Source organism: Aspergillus multicolor, assembly GCF_047715735.1.
Source record: "Aspergillus multicolor strain CBS 133.54 unplaced genomic scaffold BDW74scaffold_19, whole genome shotgun sequence".
In the NCBI taxonomy this organism is placed as follows: domain Eukaryota; kingdom Fungi; phylum Ascomycota; class Eurotiomycetes; order Eurotiales; family Aspergillaceae; genus Aspergillus; species Aspergillus multicolor.
Genome location: NW_027395970.1, coordinates 445,918 through 469,903, shown reverse-complemented (window position 1 = coordinate 469,903; position 23,986 = coordinate 445,918). Strand labels below are relative to the sequence as shown.

The following is a 23,986-nucleotide window of genomic DNA, read 5'->3' as shown; positions in this document are numbered from 1 at the left end:
AAGAAATTAACTAATCTTTTAGATAAAGCAAGGTGAAATTTAACCAAGATCTTTTAACACTAATAGTTAAAGCTAGAGGAGTTGCAAATAACACAGGAGTTAATTTACAGGATATGCTCCGCGCAAGAGTCTTAACATTAAAATTATAATAAGCATTAGGTTAAACTGCTATCCCATAATAAAATTATAAAAGTTTGCGATGTAATTTATTTAATTAAGGATAGGAAGGCTAAAGATCGTGTGGCGGAAGAGAAGCGGCTTGCGAAGTAATTTAAGAAAGTATATAAATATAAGCCCCCCAAGCGCTCGGAGGAAGTAATTTAGCAGGCAATTAAGAATAAGAGACATGCTAGAGAGACAGGAGAGGACTTTTTTATTAATAAATAGCAAATTTATTGTTATATAGCCTTAAATTTTAAAAAAACGATGAAGAAAGTGTGACTATAAAGAAAGCGTGGCGCACCCACTCGCCGAAGGCGGTGGGGGCGCTGAAAGGCACGGATATCGACTTGTCCGTCCGGGAACTGCATTAACAGAGAGCTTTCTTTGTGTAAGTGTATTGATTATATATTAGACGATATATATTGTATGATATTACACGGATTCAAAGGCCAGAGCGAGACTTTTGTGCTCCGATCGCTGTTATTAGTCCATGTCAAAGAGTACCAGCTCATTGCAGCTCTTCGTTTCCAAACTTCTTGCTATACAACCCCAGGGCACGAATGGGCCAGTAGAATTTGTAGTTGGGGTACGAGATCATGCTAATCAACAGTCAGCTAGACATCATATATGCGACGGAAAAGAAAACTCACCAAGACTGGTTGAACACTCCCTCGATCGCCTCCTGCAACCATTCGCCATTAGGTTGTTGCCGGGCCATCATGAGCTTCATTGCCTTCTGCAGTGGCTCTTTGTGGGGGTAACCTGCCTCCATCAGAGCAAGGCACGCCCATGCCGTCTGGCACACTTGCGAGGCCTCGTGTTGGACGTAAACATGTTTCTCACTGCTGAGGTATGACTCTCCCCAGCCTCCATCCTCCTTTTGTTTGGAGATCAAGAACTCACAGCCACGGCGAGAATACTCGCTGGTCTCATAGGTCTCCCCAATGCTTGCCAAGCTCTCGAGTGCGAACATGGCGGCATAGGTAAAGCAAATGCCCCAAGATCCGTACCAGCTACCATCTGCTCTTTGCACGCGCTTGATGTACCTCACAGCTTTTTCTTTTGCTGCCCTGATCTCGTCGGCTCGATAATCAGGATAGAACTTGCTGAATAAGGAAAGCGCAGTAACCGATGCAGTGGTGCACTCGGGGTAGTCATAACCAATCATAATACCCCCAAAAACCTCCGCGGCATTGAGCCATTCAATCTTAGGGGAGCCACGGGTCGTCTCATACTCGGTAAAGCCACCGGAAGGATTCTGCATCAATAACAAGCAATCGACACTGTCCTTGAGGCGCTCCTCTGAGATGACTTTCGGATAGTTGAGCATTTCTTGAAGCTGAATCGTTGACCGCAGACCTTCAGCAGTGCAATCGCTGACGGTGTAGCCCTGAGTCTTGGTACTAAATGGCCACGCTCCCTTCCGGTGTTGACGGTAGCACTTTTCTTGATCGGGAACGTTTTCTCGGATCTGATGCTTATCTAGGAATTCTAGGGCTTTGGTGAGCATCGGGCGCCATTTCGGATCATCAGCAAAGCCTGCCACGACAATAGCTTGTGTAATGAAAGCTGTATCCCAAACCTGAACACCGTTGGTTCCATTCATCAACATGCCTTCATCCTTCATCCACATATAGTCATGCAAACGTTCTCGGTGTCGTCGAAAAGAGTAACTATCTGGGCCATCGTGGACTAAACATGCAATCATGTTCATTGGGTTGTTCACAGGTCCAAGACCGGCATAGTCCGTATTCTCGTCTTCCATGCGAATCAACTCCCACGTCCAATCCTCTGCGCGCTTGACTATGGTCGACACTCGCAACCAAGGGTTCCAGACATTCACGAGAAGCGAATTGAGGGAATTCAAAAGCCACGTCTTGGGGTAGTAGTTATCGGCTTTGTGAATTGAATTGCGGTGACTGGCAAAGTCAATAGAGTCATAGGGTTGTGTGTACAGCTCCTGCCTCAATTGCTTCGTGAGAGCAGTCAAGGGGTATGTGAACTTTTTAGACCACAGATATGACATGGGCAAGAATACTTGACGCATATGGATCCACCAGCGCCAGGGGGCGAAAGGAACCCAGTCAGGAAGTAGCCTACTCTACGTTAGTCCTAGCACTTGAAGCCACAACTGCAGCATCACAAACCAGATCTCTGGAGGGACAGGGTTGACACAGTCCCAATCCATGACACCAAGAATACTAAGCCAGAATTTGGACCAGTGCGGCCCATAGATAGCTCCGCCGAAGCTATGCAACAGCCCACGAGCTTTGATCATCCTGGGATCATCTTCGCCGACACCCAAGATACGCAGCACGACGTAGTTCATACTCGTACCAAAGACCGAGCTATGGGCCTCAATGTGCAGACCCCAACCGCCATCCTCAGGATGTTGTCGCGCAAAGAGATATCTTATGATCTCAGTCGCATACTCCGGCGGGATAGGAGTATTAGTGACATAGTAAGTGATGATTAACCCAGGGAGCAGAAACATTGGACCCCCGTACTCGCAGGCCCAGTTCCCCGGAGGAAGTTGCAGTTTAGAAAAGAATTCTAGGCCGTTTTCAGCACACTGCATGGGAGTCTTGGCTTTCGGCAGTTCTGGGAGGCCCTGGACGGATTGGAAATTAGCACTGAACATGCTAGTAGTTTGAAGGTAGTACCGTAGGGAGCCCCAGAAAATACTTGTCTGCAATTGTTTGTGGCCATTCTTTATTCTCCTCGTTGGATTCGAGGTAATGCCATGTTTGGCGGCCATCATCGTCCAGCAACCGCCATCTTGAGTAGTCGGTCTTAAGATCGCCGTTAGCGTCAGGGGAAAGGTGCCCTTCCTTCTTCCAACGCCCAATGTGATTCAGCATGGCCTGCGACGTCAACTCGACTCGGTCAATGGGTTCAAGGGCCGTAAAAGCCTAACAAGATCAACTCACGAGAGGCGATGCAAGAATTGAGACGTAGACAAGTTGAAGGAAATCTCGAATGCAGGGATCTGCCCATCTATTGACCACTTAGTCACCTATGCTGTGTCACTGTAGGCAGTAGATCACCTGACGCCAAGCCTTCAGTATAGCATTTACTCTGTAGACACCAACACGCCTGCCTGATCCTACAATAAATTTATCTTCACATGCTTGTATCCAGTGGTGACCGGCACCTGAAATACTCCGTCTTTACAACTGTTGGCGGAAAGAATAGGAGGGGCTCATAACAAGAGTGTCTCGATTGTACCTAGCGCAAACTGCTCCTAGGGATTCTCATTTTTGGGCCGAATCTCCGAGAGGAATGAGACCCTGTCTCAAAAAAGAGGTTCGGAACTGCTCAAGAAACACTGGACCAAATTGAGTTGTGACAAGCATCAGCTACTGCGTAAATAGTGTCGTTTCCCTCATTCTTGTCCTCAGAGAACCCTTCTAGCCAGCCAGACTCGCACCCAAGGTCAAGGGCAAATGTGACTGAGCACTATGACACCTGTCGCGCCAGTTTCCTTCTGTTCCAGCACAATGCGCTGAGCATAAATTTTACTGCCTAAGGACTCTGAGCCACGAGATAGCTGCACAAACATACCTATAGTCTTTACCAACACCGCATGTGGTGAGACCTGGCCGTCTAATCACATCTTGGGTAACAAAAGACTCCCAATCTAGGCCTCATAGAGTCTACGATGCACTGTAGAGTCGAAGAAAGAGAAGGACGAATGGTGCAGTTGTCAGCGGCCGGACTTGCAAGATTTATGACATACTGGTTGTTGAGACTACGCTCACTTGTTTCTCCCCTCCTCTTTCACTTCTCACTTGCTATATTCGTTGCTCTATCTTCTTAGATACTCAATGGATACCTCGTTGAACAACATCACTGTTCTTCCCCAAGCCTCATTGACTCCCAGACTTCGCGTGCAGAATTACATCGAAGACACCCTCTCAACAGTGATAAATCAACTCACCATAGACGATGGAGAGGGAGACATAAGGTTAACCCTCAAGCGAAGAGCAACCAATCTGGCCACCACCACCTTCCGTATAGACGCCACGACTGGTGCACTCCAAGCAGTTCGAGCCGAAACAACCATCACCTACTCGTTCCCAGGAAAAGACGGATATGAAGCGTGGAGGTTTGGTGCGCGAGACTATATGTCATCATAAGAGTTATTTCGACTGGCTGACAAGTGCTTCCTATCTCAAAGCTGTTGCCCTCCGGATTATCTCTGCCATACAAGATGCCGTCCAAGCTGGGCTACCTGTATCAACAAGGTACGTCAATCCGCTCAGCGAACTGGAAGAGGATCATCACATCAATGGTAATAGGCGGTGTTAAATCTTGATGTCTAGGGACATATACTACAGTGATCCTGAGTTCTTTGGATCTCAAAGCGTCGTTAGTCGGTTCGTCGACGACCTCGCACTTACGATAGGCGTCGAGAGGGCGGACTTGCATGTGGTATATCACTTCAACCATCCACGGCAGGGCTCTATTAACAATGCACCGCATAGGAAGCAGCCGCAAAGGGGCTCGTGGCAGGCTATTATCGGATGACAACTGTGAGGAACGAAGTCATTGACGTCCGTGAATCAACGGAGGTGAGGCGACTATTCGTTACATTCAACAGTCAGTTCTAATCCGTTGTGTACCTAACGCTAGGATTGCCTGATCCCAAGAGTACAGAACATAGCGGACCTTGATATCTCAGATGCCAAGTGGATCCTCATTATCGAGAAGGAGGTATGCTCAAGTTCAAGCCGCAACATGATCTCATTGATGTCTTGGTCCCGGATACTCGGTATTCACCTAATGCATATCCAGGCTGTCTTCCGCCGCCTAGTTCGAAACAACTTCCACTCGCACGCCGCAAGCGGAAAAGGCATCCTAATCACAGTAAGCCCAGGACCGACGCCGAATCCCGAGCACAAGATGCTAACAATTGCCAGGGAAAAGGCTATCCAGACCTCGCAACGCGCTCTTTTATCCGCAAGATTTTCGAAAGCATACCCACCCAGCTAGCCTGGGTTCAAACGCCAACCTTCTACGCCCTCGTTGACGGCGACCCAGACGGCATGGCCATAATGTCAACATACAAATATGGCTCAATGGCACACGTGCAAGAGAACGAACGGCTCAACCTTCCTTCTCTACGCTGGCTAGGGCTGCGTACGTCGGAAGCTGTTAGCGGATTAGGGCTTGACGGGGACGAGGCGCTGATACCGTTGACGGAGAGGGATAGAAAGAAGATTGCTGGTATGTTGAGTAGAAGTCCCGTTTGGGCTTTTGATGGACCGGAGGTCGAATGGCGGGTAGAGTTGCAGCGCATGCTGGTGTTGAACGTCAAGGCTGAGATTGAGATAATATATGATCGGGAGGGTGGGCTTGAAGGGTGGCTTGAGCGGGAGATGAGAAGGCAGAGATTATGATTCTGTAGTTCATGTTATTGTGTTGTGTTCCATGTCTGATAAATACCTAACAGATATGATGAGATAATAATGTCCACCAACGCCCCATATCTTCTCAATGCGGTGCGCGCGATGTCAAACTGCGAGCAAGTTATGTATGCACCGAGCAGCAGCGCCAGACAAAAAAGACAGCATGATAGCAACCGAGACCTATATACAATACGGATCATAACCGCGACCCGATCAAGAAAACATCGCCATGATCATGTCACTCCCCAGCCATTCGTCGACCGCGCTGGCCTTGATGGGAAAAGGAAGACATGACTCAAAGATGCTTCTTTCGGTCCCATTTGAGACTTCGCATGGATTTCACCCGTGATCGAGGTTAAGCAACGAGCTCGAGTGATTGGCCCCTCCATGATTGTCACCCGATACACTCACAACCCCAAACCCTTCCTAACCTCCTCTCGCACCTTCCTCTCATACTCGGGCCTCCGCTCCCTCCACATCTTCGCGGCCTCCACATTCGCCGGACTCTCATCATTCGGCTCCGCAAGCATACTCATCACCGAGATCAGGATCTTCTCGACACTCTGGATGGGAGACCATCGTTCCGAAGCATGCTCATAGTGGTTCGGGTCATCGCCGGGCGGGTGAAGAATAGAAATGCACACCGTGCCATTCGGGTAAACTGGACAAAAGCATGTACGTTAGCCCTAGCTCGCCTGACCAAGTGTTCGGTTGTGAACTCACCATTAGGATGCCAAACCCCACCCCCAACGAACTTCATGGTCGGCGGACTCAACGGGTAGTCTTTGGGAAACTTTAACTCAGCGGCGAATATTCCGCCCTCGTAAGGTGTGCCCTCGGGGCCCTGGATCAGGGCTTCCCAATGGAACATGTCGTCTTCGGAGACGGGGCCCGCAGTAATCCCATCTGGCGGGTTTGTGGATAGCGTTTTGTATTCGCGGAAGAGTCGGTTCTGGGTCATGGTCGCCATTGTAACGGCTGTATGTGTAGAGATAAACTCTTCAATTCGTTGATATATTTAGAGTTGCGCTCGAGTGCAATGTATGTGAATTCGATGATGGTGCGGAGAAGTCGGAGTGGGGGAATATTGACCGGCGGAAGATAAGATGGAGGGGAAGGAAGAACGGATCAGGAGCAGGGCGCGGAATGGTCTTTTAAGATGAGGAATTGGATGTTCTCCGTAGAAGTGGAACCCTTGAAGTAGTTTCTGTGGCAAGAATTTGATGGCGACAAAATATTTCGAGGAAAAAAGAACAAAGGTCGGATATCTCTGGCTGATCTCGAGGAAGCTTGCCACTTGCCGTCACTCGGAGGATCGACTTCAATGCCTCAGGCATAGATCAGGGCTATAACAATATAGTAAGTAGATATTTAATCCATCGTTAACCTCGTGTCTCGTAAATATTGTCATTATAAGTCCGCTCTATCCGGTATAGTACAGTATTTCGTAGTTTCTATTGAGGTCGAATGGAGATCTAGAAGAAATCAGACCAATCATTTCCGTCACCCCCGTCACCCCCATCCTCTCCGTCACTGTCTGACCATGGGTTTCTAGAAGACTGATCATCATGTTTTTCTTCTGGCGCCCAGATGTCTCCATACGGTCCGACCTGGGGGTTCTCATGCGAGTGCTGGTCCGCGGGAGGTTGACTAGGCGCACCATCTTGCGCTTGGTTCTGGGCCGCCTCACCTCTGTTCCTCATTACATCAACACCTGCGATGGTACCTGCACCAACAGCCCCAGCAGCAGCGCCCTCTGCCATGCTCCCAGCAGCTCCCCTACCAAGGGTCCCGGCGGCGGCTTCACCTACAGCTCCAGCCTCACCGGCGGCGGCACCGCCTGCGGCACCACCAGCTGTGAGATCACCGCCGAGTCCGGGAAACCACATTGGGAAGAATCCAAGGCCTCCAGAGCCACTGTGGCGGCTGAAGTAATCAAAATCAATGCTGACGGCGGTGGCCAGCATAACAGCACGCTGATCAAGAGTCATGCCGGTAATCGAGGTGTTCCGCTCGGCTTCTTCGGCTGGCTTGAGGGCTGCAGAGTCCATCCGCAGAGCGTAGACACCGGTATCTGTGAAGATTTCCCGAGCAAATCCAACAAAGTCACGGTTGACGGAACCGATCAAGTGGCTATCAGCGGACCGTAGAGAGAAATCCCACGATAGGAAGGGCTCATCGACATAGGCGAATTGGCTGTATTCGCCGAGGTCTCCTCGTTCCGACGCATGGGCCAATTGCGTTTGCTGCGCATTTGACAGTCCGGTTTGCGCCAAAGGTATCTGCTGAGTTCCCATGTCAGTCGCCGGATTGGGCGAGTGGTGGTAGGTAAAGAGATTGTATTTCCGTCTTAGTGGCGCCCATTGTTGTTGCGCTTCTCCGATGACGCGCATCTGGTCGAGTCCAAGCTGCGACAGTCGGGCATTGGACGGGTCTGCGGCCTGAGCAAGAGCACTTGGGTTGTTATATTGAAGAGCAGCAGATGGAGAATATGCGCTATGGCTGGCAGCATCAACAGGGTCGTAGACTCGAATCCGCGAGTTGATCCATGAAAATGGTCGATGAAACTGCCAAAGTCAGTAAGTCTACCAGAGTATGCACCAGCACGGAAGCCTTACACGAAGCACTTCATTTTCGTGTCTATCAAATACATGCGTCACAAAGCCACGGTGTGTACGGAACCATTGTCGCGCCATCATGCTTGCAATCCCCTTCTCCTGCTCCGCCATGTATCCAACATGGTTACCTGCGGCATCGAGAATCACGTACTTATTCGCTTGTTCAAAGCCACTGATGACATTAGTCTAATATCTCGACGCATGGAAATGTCCAACTTACATCATCACATTCATCAGCTCGAGCTGCCGTTGCACAACCAGCCCAGAATTCGCGAGGATCCCAGTGGCGGGATGCGCTTCCTTGAGCACACCATTAGGATCTTCAGGGATATAAACGGGGGAGAGTAGTGTGTTCTGTGCGGGGTCGTAGTTTTCGACAGGCGCGCCGGTGTTTCCTGCCGGTGCATCTGAAGGTCCCGGGTCTCTTCGAATAGGCGGCGGCCTTCGAATGGTATTCCGGGGACCGCGAGACGGAGCGGGCGCGGCCCGTCGCCTCGCAAAAGAGCTGGCGGAAGCTGTAGCGTCTCGAAGACACCGCGCAGCGGGAAGTCGGACTCTGGAGCTCCACATGTCGAGAAGCGCGCCAGAATATATGAGGAAGCAATATAATAAGGCGTTTGCAGAAGGGAGAGGATGACATGTTGAGAAAGAGATACATATAGGACGAAGGCGGCGGGCGGACTTAAAACGGCGATAAGGCCCAGAAAGGCCCAGAACATCAAACAGCTACAAAAGCATCTCGACGGCCCCGTGCTTCAACAAAGGCGATTATGGGATAATTGCAGGCAAGATATGGGTTTGTTGAAGGTCTGAAGCATTGAAAGCAGAAGAATTTGGTGACATCTAGACAATTTGATTCGCAGTCGCAATCATCTCGTACGTACACTTCAAATACCCACATTTATAGACGGAGTCGTGAACGACTGAAGTACCAGTTCTCAAACCATTATAGAAGCCCTTTTCGGGCCAGCTCGACCTTGCGCGCAGCTTCCCCATGCTTGTATCCCCCCTTCGACACGCAGACGGCACTTCCCTCGCCCAGCTCAAACTTCTCCTCGACGTTGGGATGCGGGCACGGACAATGGTGCGGAAAGTGGACACAAGCAAGCGTACCCGGGCATAAATATTTATCGCATCGTGCTAGGTCGATGTCAGTCATGGCCTAATGTAGAAGCAAAACAAATCCTAGCTGAGGGTGAAGTCCTACCTCCTTCCCACATACTCTGATACCGCGAACTATCACTAGGAACGTTCTGTTGACTAGCTTGTTGGCGTTCTTGACCGCCGCCAAACATATGCTCAAAGAATTGGAACTGCGCGTGGGCCATAGAGACCAGGAGGAGTAGAGCTGCGAGGGTACGGACTAGTTTGAATAGCATTGTGGCGAGGTACCGGTAGCGATTGTACCCCGGGCTTGATATCGAGACGCAAAGATTTCTCGGATAGAAGTGCTCCGTGGAGAGAGGACAACGGTTTGGAAATAAGATGATAAAGCGGCGTCGATGAGATGTATACTTCGAAATGCCACCTTCCAATATACATGACACGTGATTATGCCAAGCCTCCCCATCTCCGAGAAAAAAGTCGCTCCGGATCTCAGCATCGTCCGACCCCGGCTTCTACTCGAGAAACAATTACACCATGATGCTTCAACCCAGGCTCTTAACGCCCCTCCGGGCTCTGGGCGGAGCGATTTCTCGATCATCCGCACAACTATCCCGCCTCTCACAACAATCAACACCGCAATCGCTCCTCCCCCGAACCCTCTCCGCTTCAACGACACCCTCAACACTCACCACCAACCTTCCCCGATTCTCGCTCTCCCTCTCTCAAGTCCGATACGCCTCTCACTCCGCTCAGGGAGCTGCAAACAAACACTCTCGCGACCCCGCCGGAAAACGCCTCGGCGCGAAACGCACGGGTGGTGAATACGTCGTCCCGGGCTGCATCATCTTCCGGCAACGCGGATCCAAATGGTGGCCTGGTGAGAACTGTGCTATGGGACGTGACCACACAATTTACGCCACGGAAGCCGGATATGTTCGCTATTATCTTGACCCCGAGCGTCACCCGGACCGGAAGTACATCGGAATTGTCTTTGAGAAGGACGGCAAGCTGCCTACGCCTCGGAATGCGCCGACGCGCCGTAAGCTGAACCGCGTTGCTGTGCCGATGGTGACACAGGTCGAGGAGGCACAGTCGGATTTGACGGTTGTCACGGGTGAGGAGACTGGGACGATCGTTGGAAGTGTCGGAGCTGTGGATGCCGGCGCTGGCAAGCAGCTGCGTCCCGGATACATGTGGCGTGAGGCTAACTGGGTGATTGGTCGAGCTGCTGAGAAAGCGGGCATTACTGCTCTGCTGCATAAGCGAAAGAACCGATGGTTGGCTTGGAGGAAGAGACAGGCTAGGGCCGAGAGGGCTGCCCAGATGAAGAGTCTGAAGGGCAAGAAGAAGGCGGCTAAGAAGGCCAAGCGATGAGAATAATTCTGCCGGGCTGCCTTGATGCTCTTGTTCTTACTTGGGACTGGTGTTTTCTGTATTATAGGAAAGATTTATGTGATAGCCTTTGTTCAATATAGTTTCATTTCTCTTATCATTTTCCGCAGAACGTTGCAAGTCATAGCTAGCACAATCAAATTTGATATCGATACAAACAAGGGGGTATATCGTGATATAGAAGATTGCTGCTTTTTAACGCCTGATACCTCTACATAAAACACCACATGGCAAGCATAGATAACATTATCCCCAACAGGGTTGACGGCGGAAATGTCACTGATCAACCAGCCGGCCCAGAATCAAACTCTGGCAGACGAACTCATAGCCCACAATCCGGATATTTCTGTTCAAGCCCAGGTCATCTCCACTTATGGCCTCTGTAGGTCTTGATTTTCTTCGTCTCTTCGAGGAGACCGCTCCGGAGCTAGTCGCTAAAGCTTTTGTTGCCTTGTCATCGTCGTCAATATAGACCCAATCCCAGGTGGAAGTTTCCTGCCCAGTCTGTGACTGAGTGTGAAGGACAGCCCGGGCTGATTGTATGTCAGGAACACGTTCGATTTTACACGCGCCCAGAGCATAAGTAAGGAAAATATAGGCTTTCCTCCGTTCCTCATCCGCTTTTCCGTTACGACCCGCGATAAACAGTACAGATTGCCCATTCAGGAGGTTCGGTCGTGCTGCAACCGTCTCAGAAAGCCGTGCGCTTATGGCTGGGTAAGGCGAGAGAATCCTTGATCTCGTCGCTCCGTTGAGGTATGTTGATTCGCCGGCGGGGAGAAGGTACAACTCCCAATCGACAACCCGACCTTTAGCAACGCAATCCTCTATCCAGCGGTCTGAGAGGCACGGAATGTTCAGAGCTAGCGCCTGCATATATTTCGGGCGGCGTGAGTGTTTGTCTGCGATTAGACACGCAAAACCAGTTTCTTCAGCCGCAGGCTTGAGGCAAAGATGATGATTGATCCGCGTTGACTGCGCAGCTGTTGCTTTTGTCGGCGTCGCCATTGGGGCATTCGATGGCAGGTCGAATAGTTCATTAAAGCCATCCTCCAGAATGCGCCCATCATTCTCTAGGATCATCTTGGTCACGCGGTACTTGGCCTCGCTTTTATCGCCATAAGACACCGCAAATATCATGCCGGAAAACAAACCGGTTGAGGGGCGAAAACTGCGAGATAACCGCGTGCTTGGCGAGGTTGGTGTAATATGCCGGTCTGATGGAGTTTGGAGTCTGCTCTCTGAGCTTCCAGACCCAGAGCTATAAGTATAAAGCCGATCTTTGATTCTGTTCCACAATATCGTGTCCAGGTAAATTCGCGAGACTGGAACATTGATAACATTTTCCGGGCCCGCAAAGGCACCATTTGGAAGGCTTTTGCGTTGTTTTTGTCCTACAACAAGAGTTGCATGGCCATACACGTCTGTGACTGTCTTGGCGGCCTCTTCTGCGCTGAGCTTGTCGGCAAAGCCTCTGACGATGTGAGTAACTTTAGGAACATTTGGCATATCAACTTTCACAGCATCGCCAACACGCAATTCAAGCTGCTTAACAACACCTTTAGGAACCTCAACTGGGGCGCTGTCTTCGAATCTGACCATGTACTGATCCTGCGAGGTGCCAAAAGGTGCCCCTAGACAGATCGCAGGATAATATGCCCTCTTCTGCCCTCTCCAAGCAGCGAGTACTTGATTTGGCGCCACTATAGCGCTTTCAGGGGCGGGTTGCCGGCCTATATCAGCCGGACTCTCTTCAACGGCCAACTCATTACTTGATGCTTCACGGACTGGAGTGGAAGAGATATCCACAGGAGCTTGAGCGCAGGCAGAGGTGGGTTGCGGAGTTTCTTTTGGCTCAGGCGCGAGAACTGGTGAAGGCCGACGTTCTCGGGCCTGTGAGCGAGCAAAGATCTGAGACCTTTCTTTACTAGATATGCGAAACCTAGGAGAGTCTTCGGTGTCCCAGATGGACCCAGCTCGTCTTGGAGGCTTTGGGTGTCGCAGAAATGTACTTGGGCGCTGGATTGCTGGCTCCTCATGCTGTTTGGGTGGTGCCGCAGTAACCTCATCCTCCTCAAGGGGAGTGAGGTCAGGTTCTGCACGTGGCGTGATTGGTATTACTGGATCTGACGCTAGAACCATCCGGCCATCATTGGCACGTCGTTTCTTCCGTGGGGGCACAGGAGATAACGCAACAGCGGATCTAAACTCGTGGTCCTCGGCAGACATGATATCCATATCAAGATCAAAACCGGCGGTTCCAACTTGGGGCGAAGCATCAGCCGCAATCTCCGTCAGAGCTCTCCGCTGCCTTCCGCTTGGACTTGAGAGGATTTTTGAATTGAGCAGATGCTTGACTGGGGAAGAGCTTTGAGATACGACTGGTAATGGCTGATTAGCCTGTTCCAATGCCCTTGGGTATGGAGGAGGCAAATCATCATCCTCTTGGTCTACCGCTTCGTTGTTGGCATCGCTCATCCAACCTTCATTGTTTAAGCGGGTTGGACTTGTTTCCGGGATGGTTGCAAACGGTGGCACTTCGTTGGCACTTCTCTGCCGCCGGTGGACAGGAGTTTCGGCAACACGTGATGGTATTGACGATGACTTGCCTTGAAGATCAAAGGCAGTCACTCGTTCTCCAATTTCAACCACGTTCGTTGAGATTTTTGTACCGGCATGCGGACCCGCAGAGCTTTGTTGAGATGCATTGGCTGACTTGGCAGAATCGGCAATTTCCGAGCGAGGTAGAGTGGCAGCAGGAACATCCTGGGACTGTCCATTATACACCTGAGATCCTTGAGTGGACGGTTGGCCAGAAAATCGCTTGGCAGGTGACAGTCTACCCAGTCTATGGCCAGCTGTCGCCGCGCTTCGCGATTGAGAATCACGTAGACGTGTCTGGCTTCGGTTACCTGGGCTTTCCACAATTGTCTGTACAGCCTGCTCCACATCATCACGTTCAGGAGACCACTGCGAATCTTTAACGACCGAGATCGGCGAAGACCGGTCAACATCAACTGCCTCAGGAACTGGGTTTACAGTTTGTGCGAATAGGCGGGTATCTCGCAACGTCTGAGTAGGGCTCCTGCAAGCATCTGCCGGACTTTCATGGAAGGAAAGGGCCTGGGAAAGTCGATCATGGGCTCTTTCAGTCTGGGATAGAACGACTGCCGACGGATCATTGAAATTTTCCTTGTCCTCCTCAGTTGAGGAGTTGGGTACCTGAGACCGCGGAGTGGGCTTCGGGAACTCATCTTCCTGTTCTGTGTCTTCTTCGCTGGCACCCGCAGCTTGTAGATCAACAGCAGGGCCTTGCTGCTCCCGATGAACAACCGTTGTCCGGCTTTCTTCCGACTCTCGCCGTTCTAAAGACCGTGACGAGGTTATCCGTCTCTCTGTTGGCGTTTCAAGATCACTGGATGGTCTCGCGGGAGCCGAGAGCATAGCAAATTGTGGCGCAGCTTCCTCATCAATCCTCCGTTGGCGTTTCATACGCTCAAGGAAGCTAGGTTCCTTGTCAAACTCGCCATCACTCTGGTCCTCAGAGTAGATGTGATCTGCAGAACGTGTCATCCGTCTCCCGACTGTGCCATTTCTATTCGCTTGTGACTCCTTCATCGTGACATAATTCAGTTGTGTATCTGACGACTCGCGAGGAAAAGTCGCCGCGAGAGTATTGAACGGAGAGGATAGAGATGGCGCAAGCGCGCGATTTTGTATAGGGATGTTGGGCGAAGGACGGTCCGACAAGAGCTCTGATTGTAGGCCATTCACCAGAGGAGATGATGGAGCTTGGGTGGCCTTGAATACTTGACTCAATGCCATAACTCCGCTTGCCGACTCAAAATTAAAGGCTAAAGGGTTTCGAGAGACAAGGGGAGAGATCGTAGAGACAGCCCCAGTGCCTTGCTGCTTTGTCGCCGTCAATGGAGTCTTTGCGAGGAACCGCTGGGACTCGGGGAAATGGTTGCGCTCATATGGGAGAGGCGAAGATTCGCCTAACTTGGAGCTGCTCTCATATTCATTTTCGTCGGTATTCGGTGCATGTATCTGAGCCGCATCAAACCCAGAGAGCAAGTCTATATGGGCACTGTCGCCGTCGTGCAGTGTTACGAGCGTATTTCGATCAAATACGTTGCTGTCGGGGCCGTCGTTTCCAGCTTCTTTGTTCTTGCGGATGATTTCGTCGTATACCGACTGGGAGATGACTTGGGTGTCAGAAGGCAGCGTCTCGGCGGAGCCCATTTTGGCAGCGAATGGTTCCTGGAGTGCAGGTCGTGATGTATGCTCAGGAGACTCCTTATTTGTGTCTACCAGCCCTGTAGCATCATTATCCGTATTTCGTACCCTTAGGGCTCCATGTATGGGGGATTTGTCAATCACGTCTGGAGGATCGGAAGTCGAGACGGAATCAGCAGTGTGTGGCAGGGTTATCGAGTCAGGCGAAGCACGATGCTCTCTAATGGTTTTGAGCTCTATAAGAAAAGGCTGAGATTCCTGGGGCAAATGAATAGTGTGGATTAGTTGCAGGGATCGTTTGCCGGAGATTGACCTGTAAGAACTCACCAAACCCAACGCGTCGCGTTGCAGCTTCGCGATATTCAGGCTGTCGTCCTGAGTTTCCATTATCGCTTCAGCCATTCGATATCCGTAGAGCGCTGCCAGATGCTTGCATTGTCCCCTGCTTCTCTTATAGTCGCGGGAAACTTGAAGAATGCTCCAGCTTTGAGTTTCGATGTCGTTGGGAAGAACGCGAAAACGCGTTCATCACGTGCAAATCCGAAAGTAATGTTGCTCTTTCGGGATTAGCCCCTATTACACCTACTATATCAAATCCAGGTCTTACTTCGAAGTAAAGAAACAACGTTGAATGGAAGGAACAAAGTCACAGAGTAGTAAGTAACAGCAATGGTCACTTATTATGGTGATAGTATGTTGTTTGGTAGCATGGGACAAGGATATGAACCAATCTTGTATGTTACGGGTTACACCAGCGTCAACACTCGACGGGTATCCCATCGATTGAGGCACAGACAGCACACTCTAATCCCGTGATAATCCTTCTATCAATCTCGAGTGCGGTTCGGTATCCAGCGCCTAATGATGAGCTCTCTCACCGAGTAGCGAGAAAGCAATGCCCCGATGTCTAGACCGGCCGACGTAGCTTCCAGATCCTGAGTTGGCGGTGGTATTTCCACGTAGCAAACCACAAGGGTTTTCTTCACCTGGGCTTGAACACGGTTGACACAGTGAAACCACCACCAGCTGCGTGCCTGTTTAGCAGCACACTCGGTCTTTCGTTCCTCAGTCTCAGACCAATATGGGTGGCCATACGATGGGATAACAACAATGGCGAACTCGGCATGGGAAAACACGGGACCGCGGTTGTATAGAAGATAGTCCACTCCGAATTTTACACCGGAGCGTACGACCCATCCTAGGGAGCGGAAATGATGGTACACGACGTATGATAAAAGGAAAGGGTCGTCTGTCTTCAGGTCCGTTGACGAATCCCGAGGGGGCGAGTATGAGTGGTGACAGAGTTTCCGAAGTAGAGCAGTGGGAGAAAGCACGGTTTGGTGGTCATGGTCAAAGATATGCAAGGATCCTAATCCATATACAAGGAAGAATGCTTCCTCGTTGGACAGCTGGAGATGCTCTTCGTTGGTTATAGCCATCTCATCAATAATCTCAGGTCCGTTAACTGTCGGTTTGGTAGGATCATTGTCATCAGTCGAAGAAAAGTGAACGGTGTTACCGGCAGCCTCCCTATCTCGCTGCGCCAATTGGCGTGCCTCGAGGAACTTGGCCTCCCTCGCCTTCTTCACAGAGAACTTCTCTGCAGTTATGGCAGTGCCATTTGTGGCACCGGCTGCTGACGGGTCCGCTTGGGCGCCCGGAATTGTGCGACCCTCTCTTGCAGCAGCTTCCGCCTGAAGTCGTTGCTCGATGATCAACTTCTCCGACCTTGCTCTCTGTAGCTTCAAGTCACGTCGCTCGGCCCTGCGCTGCCGAGTGACCTCTTCGCTTGTGACGCCACCAAGTAATCCCCTCCGCTTTTTCTCTTGTTCTAGCCAACTCGGCTCACTTCTGCTCAGGCTTCCTTTTCCAAAGAACCCCATCTCCCACAAAGCTCGAATGGTCTTCTCATCGGTAACATGGACGGACGACGTGTTTGAATCGAAATATGCGGAATGGATGTCATGATGAGGCGGAGCAATGTAGTAGGTAAGGTACGAGAGCAGCACGCTGATGACGGATATTGGGTTATGTGGGATTAGAGGTGGAAGAGGGTGAACAGTGAGAGGCAGAGGGAAACGGTGGATTTGCCTATAGTCTGGCCTTTGGCGTCGCTGTGGCCGGGGCTTGGTTGGGACAGGTTGTTGCTCCTGGGTAGAAGCGACATTAGATGAAGGTTGGGAAGCCATTGTTCAATGTTATTCAATTGATTTCTCTTGGTATCTACTACGGAATGAAGAATCAGCAAGGAGTTTCTTCATTACAGCGAAAGCCCCTGCCTCAGAAAGAAGTGTTGCGATATATGTTCCTCAGATACCGTTGTAGTCTAAATAAAGCAATCATCGGCAGCAGCGAAGAAATCAAGGTTGCCACTGCCTTAGCTTTAAAGGAGTCATCACCGGAACAAACGCAAACACTTCTTACTGAGTCCGAAGCAATTCTAGGTCGAAGGCTTACCAGAAAAGCTGTGTTTCTGGGATACAAGCCCGGCGGGATAACCAGCACCGGCAGAAGGGAAGAGGAAGGGCGATATGTTAGCGATGAGTAACATGCACTACATCAAGTGTCATGCTCAAGTCAGGATATGTATGAGCTGCATCAACCTCAACCGTTGTCTTCTGTCACGGGCATCGACAAGCTTCGTGGGTTGCAGAAAAAAAATTCGAGGTGTCGGCGGGCTTAAAAAGCTCGTGATGACTCAGCCAAGCTCAGTGGTCCGTGCACCGTTCTCTCCAAAAAAATTCGCTCCGCATCAAAGACAGTCTTGTTGGCAAAGCTCTACAGATCGCGCAGTCCAATAAGTGAATTTATTTAAAAACAACCATTCAAGTGAGTTCACCCGATTGAGCTGAGATCTAAGAAACACAAACCGCTGACAAAATTCATAGAATGCATCTTATGGTATGCTCCCAATCTATTTCTTGAATCCGACGGCATTATATCCTTCGCTCATTATCCCCGTGCCGGCTTGTTACAAATCTCGTGTCAATACTAAGACTTCGATTAGTACACTCTGGACCAGGATGGAAAGCGGGTTTACACCCTGAAGAAGGTCACCCCCACCGGCGAGGTCACCAAGAGCGCTCACCCCGCTCGTTTCTCTCCGGATGACAAGTACTCTCGGTACGCTATACCTTTTACCACCCGGCAGCATACTTCAACTTGATACTTGAGCTTGGAGATACCTCGAATGCGCTAACCAGTATGCTCATGAATGTAGTCACCGTGTTACGCTGAAGAAGAGATACGGTCTTCTGCTCACCCAGCAAGCTGGTATGTTATAAGTTCCTTATATGACTTGATATCGGAGTCTAACTGTTCATCGTGTAGATAAGGAGGCAGCTCAGCTGTAGAGAGCGAAGATGTGAATATGGAGTAATATAAAAACGGGGGTCTGCTTCATTTGCTGGCGAATGGTGTTCAATATGGATTAAGATGATACGAGATTTCGGATTTCCCAATACCAATCACTTCGTTCAAGGCAACTTCCAGTGGTCGTTTTTGTAGACTGTGTTCATTGCTTCTGACTATATAGTCTATGAACCATACACTTCATGATCATAACCCTATCTATACCCGGAAACTCATTTGACTTTTTGTGCACCAAACTCCGATCCACATAATGCATTGAAAGAGAAAAGGTATTCATCGCTTCCGAGAATTGACGTGTCTGCCGGCTCCAACCCTAATACGTCCAGTCTGCTTGTTACGTTCTCCAGTCAGGATACCAGGAAGGTAATCCTCATCCATCAAGTCTCGTTCCCGACGGAGCTTTCGGCTCTGTTCCGCGCTAGCCCTGACATACTCTTTTTGATCTTCAGCAAGGATCAACTCCGTGCCCCAGCCTCCTTTACCGCCACCACCCTTCCATTTTCCATTGGAGCTGCCATGAACAGGCTTGGGGACGCTGAACACGTTGCCCCTGTTGTTCCATTGCATGTTCTTCTTCAGATGCATCTTGAACTGCCCGCTGGAATCGGTAGTGCATGACACACGGGTGAGAGTATCTCCACCGCAGCGCGGGCAAAACTGTTTGTTCATGTCTTTGGTCGTCGAGAAGCACGCGTGGCAGCGTTTAATGAAAGACTTTAGGTGTGATATCCTTTGCAGGGTAGCTGTAGATAGGAGGTTCAGGTTCATTTGCAGCAGTACATTTTGACACTGTACGAGGTTAGTCATCGGTTCGACACTCGTAAGTCACCAAGGGTGTACCAACCGCAAAATCAGTTGTCATTGTAGCGACCTGCATGACCTTGACCTCTTGAGCGGCCGTTGCTGAGCCGGCCTCATCGCGGGCCTGCCGCTTTTTCAAATTTGATGGTGTGATCCACTCTTCACCGTCTGATTCAGAAGCCACCCCATCCTCTTCCCCGGCCGCATCTTCATTTTGGGGGTCTTGAGAAGCCGAAGCCTCATCCTGACTAGATTCTGCAGCTTCAGGCGCTGTCTTATTCATCGCCACCTCCTTCTCCTTGTTCTCAAGTGTTGCAGCTTCAAGATTCTCAGTAACCTCCTCTACGGACTTTTCTGCGTTTTCGTCCGTCTTAGCAACACCTTCGGGCCGCTGTTCCTCTTGCTCTTCAACTGGTTTGACAGGAGGCTTGCCGTTAACCCGCTTCTGCCCAGGCACGCTACGCAATCTCCAGTCACCACCGTTCCTCTCACACTCAAGCTCATATGCAAGAGCCAGAACCTCGACATCAACTTTACTCAGCACAGCCCGGTCGCCGGTCTTTCTCGCAAACTCGCTCAGAACAGCGAAACTTTTCGGGGAAGGAGTGCGTTGCTTGACGAACGGCAAGTACATGGTTTCAAAGCGCTGGCGCGCATCGGGATCACGGATTTCACCGACGACTGACGGCGTGGTGACGAGTTCTTCGCATCGCGACAGTAGAGTAGAAAGCGGGGGGTTATTCTTCAGAATGGGTCCGGCATCGAGAACGATCGTGTGGACAGGTTTCGTGGGAGTTGTTTCCGCCATACTGGGCAGTCTGAAGATGGACAAAACCGAATACCTCAAGCGAAACCGAATAAAGCGTGAGGACCGTGATGTTGCGGGGTTGTTCAAGTTTGCGGTGGGATTGAAATTGTTGGATTTTTAGGTAGTCCGTGCGTTTATCAAATCCTTATCTTATCTGTGTGTCCATATCTTGCGGGCACTCCTTCTCCAGACTCTACTTACTACCCTACCTCACATCCCCAATCTCAAGTTGAGGTCGCTAACGAAAGAACACATTATAAGCCGATTATTCTGCTTAACACATTCTTTTTGTGTCTCGGCCTGTTGAGTTGCTCTGAATATGCTACCGTCATTGGCTCCAAACCAAATATATACTCTGTACTGGCAGCATATATATCGACACCACCTTCATGAGCATAGGCGAAATTAACACCTTTTTCATGTCTTGCTACTGATCCCTAGGGGATGTTCGCTCAACATAAAAGAGATATCACTATGGCTCAGGATGGTGAATCTGCTCCAGAGAGAACCACTTCGCTCGATAAAATCAAATCACTCCAGCCAGGACCAGACAATCGTTCCAATGGTATCCATCAGCTTTCTTTGGAGCGGCTACAAGACTGGCTCTGTACTCCGTATGAAGGGATGCAACAACATGGAGAATGCCAAATGCCGAATCCCACAAATGTATCCGGAGCTTGTTAGCGTAAGGTATGGTCTAAGCATCTAGACCTCTGAAACCGATGTTCCAAGTCATAATGCTCACCGTCATTTAGCCTTTGGCCATTTATGACTCCTTTTGCTTATCTACGTGCACATACGTGTTTCTTGTTCCCGTCTTCTGAGTCTCTGTATGGTCCGCTTGTCTTCTCGGACGATGGGATAAATTGAATTTAGCTCGAACCGAATGCTTTATGTCAACTGAATGGTGCTATGATTTATGGGTACAATGACACCCAGTTCGACTCGCCGCTGGCTGATGCCCAGCGGGCGTCAACACCACCTGCAGTTCTCACGAGAACCGACTGGGATCTGCTATACTGCAAAGTCCAGAGTTCGAGTCTGCCAAGCAAGAACAGCAGCTGATATGGCCACTGGCCGACTCTCGTTTCTGCTAGCTCAAAATGGCATTGATTTTCTAGGCTCGAAGGATGCTAGAACAGCAGGTATGTGACCCTGAGACTTCAAAGCAGCTGGTTATCGAGCGCAGGAGGGCCTGGTATTTGGGATGGGTCAGACACATATGAGGTCTCTCGGCTTCTAGCTTCGACTATCAGTGAGTGGCTGAGAGTCACTGCGCCCTGACAACTCGATGTGATACGTCTATTTTATTTTTCGAACAGCGAGTCAGGGGCCTTGGGGCATGCGGCTTTCGGTAATTTTTGCAGACTTCTGTACCTACCTCGAAGCGAACAACAGGAATAGAGACTTGGCCCACCCTTCTACGACACATGTGAACGTGCGTGCATGTCACTTCGGCTCTGAACACTTTGCTTGGTACCAGGCTATAATGCGCAGAAGGCGAAATGACAAGTCACACTGTTCCGCAAACTCGGTCAATCTTACTCAAACCCTACGAGTCCCAGAACTCTGCTGCGATCTAGGAAAACTCTGGCAAAGCCATGTCCAGTTGTGTCCGCTGCTCTTGAGTACTTATATAGGTATACTCGGTCGTGCCCTACGACCGACTCAATACTCTCTTCCCCGCTGGACATTGAGTGCCCTTTAGGATCAAGGACGTGTAGAATGTGGCTTCCAGCAGAACCGCAACTTCGAGGCATACCCGCGAGGAAGAAAGGGTCCCGATTGAACAATTTTCGGATATGATATGCATTATGTATGCATGGACCCTCGGCCATGCGAGTACGCCGTACGTGCATCTCGATCTCTGTCTGTCTGTGCAGAAGCAAAGCTTTGATACATCGGACTTCTAGATCACAGTGGCCGTCTCTCGCCGGTAGACTAATTCTTGTCAATGCAAAGTATTCTATATCAAAGTGGCTGCTCGATGTAGTGCTGAAAAGGTTGCAGGCTATAGGCACCGCTGGAAAGCCATCGTGTTCAAGTCGGCCGCGACTCCATGTAGTGGCGGCCTCTAGCTCCCCGCACTGAAATCAGTTCTTCTGAAGCTTAATGTGGCTCGATCATACGCTTATTTCTGGCCCTTGCGTTAACTCCCTTCCGGGTCTTACGTGCGCTTTGGGCATCAACAGCGAATACAGTCAAAATAAAAGCTCGCAGCTTGAATCGCCCCTAAGCCACATACTGACCTGTCTCTCAGCTTTCTGTGTGTATTTTGCCTTCCACAGACATGTGCTACCTTATAAACAACTCAATGCCAGGAATGTCCAGCTTTGTCAATCCTTCAGTTAATCTAATATGCTCTGCGCCTTTCATTCATTACATTATCATTTGCAGCTTTAATCCTTTCAAAACCGACCCGGTCCCCCCTGAACACTCATTTAACCATCTAATTGTCCCTCATCATCCTCTCTTTATGTGCCACTATGGCAGTATCATTTCCTCATCGAATCCATGCTCGCGAGGAGCAAGCAACGAGCTATCTTTCTTCTCGAGGCAGGCAGGGCTTAGAGATCAGCGTTGCATTCACCAGCCTCGCAGCCCTTTTTGTTCTTGCCCGAGTATATACTCGCACCAGGTTGATCAAGCGAGTGGAGGCTAATGACTGGATGATAGTTATTGCGTTGGTACGTAGCACCTGGCCAGCCATATGCCACCTTGCTAAGAGATTGTGACAGATCCTCTCATTCGTCTTCATGTCTTTCTTCATAGTGGAGTCCCTCAACGGCATGGGCATGCACCTAGTAGACATCCCCAAGCCGATTCTGCTAAAGCAGATGAGGGTAATGATATATCATATCTACACAATGTGTAAATGTTCTAGATCTAACCCATGAGCTAGGCCTTCTGGATAAGCATTCCCTTCTACAACGCGGCCCTGCTCTGCGCAAAGGCCTCGATCCTAATGCAGTATTTCCGTGTCTTCCCAACCAGACGCATGCACCATATCTGCTGGTTCATGATCGGGGTCCTTGCTACATACGGCACCTGGGCTGTGCTTAGCGGTTCCTGAACTGCATCCCCGTGGCTCGATTCTGGGATCCCACGCTTCCGGGATTTTGCCTTAGCTCGAAGGGTCTGTGGTTCTCCAACGCGTCTATGCACATTGCCACAGACCTGGCTATCCTTGTTATTCCCATCCCAGCCCTAGTCAAGCTAGAGTTGCCAAGGAAGCAGAAAGTTGCCCTGATTTCAATCTTTGCGGTGGGCGGATTGTACGTCTCCCCATCATTCATACTCCATGAATCGGAAGAAGAGACAGTAGGCTAACTCTCTGCTGCCATTAAGCGTCTGCATAACAAGTATCTGCCGCTTAATATCTCTCAAGCGGATCTCCGACTCCTCGGACCCAACCTGTACGTACCACCCCCTGCCCGAACCCTAACAGACCCAACTGACCAAAGTGACAAAAGACGACAACGTCGGCGCAGCAACCTGGTCCGCCGTCGAATGCAACGTCGGCATAATCTGCGCCTGTCTTCCAACCCTACGGCCTTTAATATCGCGCATAACCCCGCAACTCCTCTCCTCCAACCACAACCCGCGATCACGATCCAGAACGAAGTCAAAGAGGCTATCCCGCAGCCTCGCGCATACACATGAGATACACCCGCCAGCATATTGGGGCATTGCTGGCATGGGGGTGTCGACGACGATTACGACGCATATTGATGATCTGAAGTATGGGACTTGTGAGGGGGATGCGGATCGGTATAGACTTTCGGCGATGAAGTACGGCTCTGAGAGCGCTGCTGCAGGTGAGGGTGCAAGGACGCGAGTGTATGTTGGGGATGACCGTAATGAGGATGGTCCGAGGGAGATTGACAGCAATGTGCAAGGCGGCTTAAATGATGGGGACGAAGGGGGAAAAGGACGTATTGTTACGTGTGAGGATGAGGGTATTGTTGTTAGGACGCCGGTGAGAACACAGTCATCATCCTCTTCATCATCTCCCTTTGCGGATGTGCAAGGGGAGCGGAAATAAACTAGGGCTTTGGGGTTATATTATCGCGCGC

The 23,986-nt window shown here is 50.3% G+C and overlaps 11 protein-coding genes across 11 annotated transcripts; 4 read left to right on the top strand and 7 right to left on the bottom strand.

Annotated features, from left to right (window-relative positions):
- Positions 1 to 443: 443 nt before the first annotated feature.
- BDW74DRAFT_40914 (terpene cyclase/mutase family protein) lies at positions 444 to 3,114 on the bottom strand. Its single transcript, XM_073732715.1, has 4 exons — positions 2,826 to 3,114; positions 2,310 to 2,773; positions 813 to 2,258; positions 444 to 761 (listed from the first exon to the last, which is right to left on the bottom strand). Exons 1-4 carry the CDS (start codon positions 3,021 to 3,023, stop codon positions 671 to 673), a joined length of 2,199 nt encoding a protein of 732 aa, XP_073582231.1. The 5' UTR covers positions 3,024 to 3,114; the 3' UTR covers positions 444 to 670.
- Positions 3,115 to 3,989: 875 nt separating this feature from the next.
- Positions 3,990 to 5,564, top strand: BDW74DRAFT_179919 (putative meiosis-specific topoisomerase Spo11; the record flags this gene model as incomplete). The annotated part of the gene is made up of 7 exons (XM_073729583.1): positions 3,990 to 4,275; positions 4,343 to 4,409; positions 4,488 to 4,596; positions 4,650 to 4,736; positions 4,798 to 4,878; positions 4,960 to 5,031; positions 5,085 to 5,564. 7 exons carry the CDS (start codon positions 3,990 to 3,992, stop codon positions 5,562 to 5,564), a joined length of 1,182 nt encoding a protein of 393 aa, XP_073582230.1.
- A 312-nt stretch (positions 5,565 to 5,876) lies between these two features.
- BDW74DRAFT_40896 (E2 ubiquitin-conjugating protein UBC7) lies at positions 5,877 to 6,779 on the bottom strand. The gene is made up of 2 exons (XM_073732714.1): positions 6,297 to 6,779; positions 5,877 to 6,234 (listed from the first exon to the last, which is right to left on the bottom strand). Exons 1-2 carry the CDS (start codon positions 6,541 to 6,543, stop codon positions 5,981 to 5,983), a joined length of 501 nt encoding a protein of 166 aa, XP_073582229.1. The 5' UTR covers positions 6,544 to 6,779; the 3' UTR covers positions 5,877 to 5,980.
- Positions 6,780 to 6,970: 191 nt separating this feature from the next.
- On the bottom strand, positions 6,971 to 8,805 carry BDW74DRAFT_40890 (scramblase family protein). Its single transcript, XM_073732713.1, has 3 exons — positions 8,412 to 8,805; positions 8,192 to 8,363; positions 6,971 to 8,140 (listed from the first exon to the last, which is right to left on the bottom strand). The coding sequence occupies exons 1-3, from the start codon at positions 8,759 to 8,761 to the stop codon at positions 7,049 to 7,051; spliced, it is 1,614 nt and encodes a 537-aa protein (XP_073582228.1). The 5' UTR covers positions 8,762 to 8,805; the 3' UTR covers positions 6,971 to 7,048.
- A 223-nt stretch (positions 8,806 to 9,028) lies between these two features.
- Positions 9,029 to 9,707, bottom strand: lcl2. Its single transcript, XM_073725018.1, has 2 exons — positions 9,399 to 9,707; positions 9,029 to 9,331 (listed from the first exon to the last, which is right to left on the bottom strand). The coding sequence occupies exons 1-2, from the start codon at positions 9,568 to 9,570 to the stop codon at positions 9,138 to 9,140; spliced, it is 366 nt and encodes a 121-aa protein (XP_073582227.1). The 5' UTR covers positions 9,571 to 9,707; the 3' UTR covers positions 9,029 to 9,137.
- Positions 9,708 to 9,771: 64 nt separating this feature from the next.
- BDW74DRAFT_156500 (mitochondrial 54S ribosomal protein bL27m) lies at positions 9,772 to 10,848 on the top strand. The gene has a single exon (XM_073725017.1). It carries the CDS (start codon positions 9,833 to 9,835, stop codon positions 10,670 to 10,672), a length of 840 nt encoding a protein of 279 aa, XP_073582226.1. The 5' UTR covers positions 9,772 to 9,832; the 3' UTR covers positions 10,673 to 10,848.
- Positions 10,849 to 10,966: 118 nt separating this feature from the next.
- On the bottom strand, positions 10,967 to 17,118 carry BDW74DRAFT_169001 (uncharacterized protein; the record flags this gene model as incomplete). The annotated part of the gene is made up of 3 exons (XM_073726925.1): positions 10,967 to 15,187; positions 15,257 to 15,304; positions 15,808 to 17,118. 3 exons carry the CDS (start codon positions 17,116 to 17,118, stop codon positions 10,967 to 10,969), a joined length of 5,580 nt encoding a protein of 1,859 aa, XP_073582225.1.
- Positions 17,119 to 17,139: 21 nt separating this feature from the next.
- Positions 17,140 to 17,567, bottom strand: BDW74DRAFT_156494 (uncharacterized protein). The gene is made up of 2 exons (XM_073725016.1): positions 17,387 to 17,567; positions 17,140 to 17,310 (listed from the first exon to the last, which is right to left on the bottom strand). The coding sequence occupies exons 1-2, from the start codon at positions 17,478 to 17,480 to the stop codon at positions 17,210 to 17,212; spliced, it is 195 nt and encodes a 64-aa protein (XP_073582224.1). The 5' UTR covers positions 17,481 to 17,567; the 3' UTR covers positions 17,140 to 17,209.
- Positions 17,568 to 17,707: 140 nt separating this feature from the next.
- On the top strand, positions 17,708 to 18,417 carry BDW74DRAFT_156492 (H/ACA ribonucleoprotein complex subunit NOP10). The gene is made up of 5 exons (XM_073725015.1): positions 17,708 to 17,758; positions 17,818 to 17,830; positions 17,937 to 18,052; positions 18,150 to 18,202; positions 18,260 to 18,417. Exons 2-5 carry the CDS (start codon positions 17,819 to 17,821, stop codon positions 18,280 to 18,282), a joined length of 204 nt encoding a protein of 67 aa, XP_073582223.1. The 5' UTR covers positions 17,708 to 17,758; position 17,818; the 3' UTR covers positions 18,283 to 18,417.
- BDW74DRAFT_156489 (rRNA-binding endoribonuclease) lies at positions 18,418 to 19,995 on the bottom strand. Its single transcript, XM_073725014.1, has 2 exons — positions 19,146 to 19,995; positions 18,418 to 19,090 (listed from the first exon to the last, which is right to left on the bottom strand). The coding sequence occupies exons 1-2, from the start codon at positions 19,908 to 19,910 to the stop codon at positions 18,575 to 18,577; spliced, it is 1,281 nt and encodes a 426-aa protein (XP_073582222.1). The 5' UTR covers positions 19,911 to 19,995; the 3' UTR covers positions 18,418 to 18,574.
- A 2,401-nt stretch (positions 19,996 to 22,396) lies between these two features.
- On the top strand, positions 22,397 to 23,955 carry BDW74DRAFT_168999 (uncharacterized protein; the record flags this gene model as incomplete). Its single annotated transcript, XM_073726924.1, has 6 exons — positions 22,397 to 22,597; positions 22,649 to 22,753; positions 22,813 to 22,938; positions 22,974 to 23,185; positions 23,259 to 23,326; positions 23,384 to 23,955. 6 exons carry the CDS (start codon positions 22,397 to 22,399, stop codon positions 23,953 to 23,955), a joined length of 1,284 nt encoding a protein of 427 aa, XP_073582221.1.
- Positions 23,956 to 23,986: the final 31 nt, after the last annotated feature.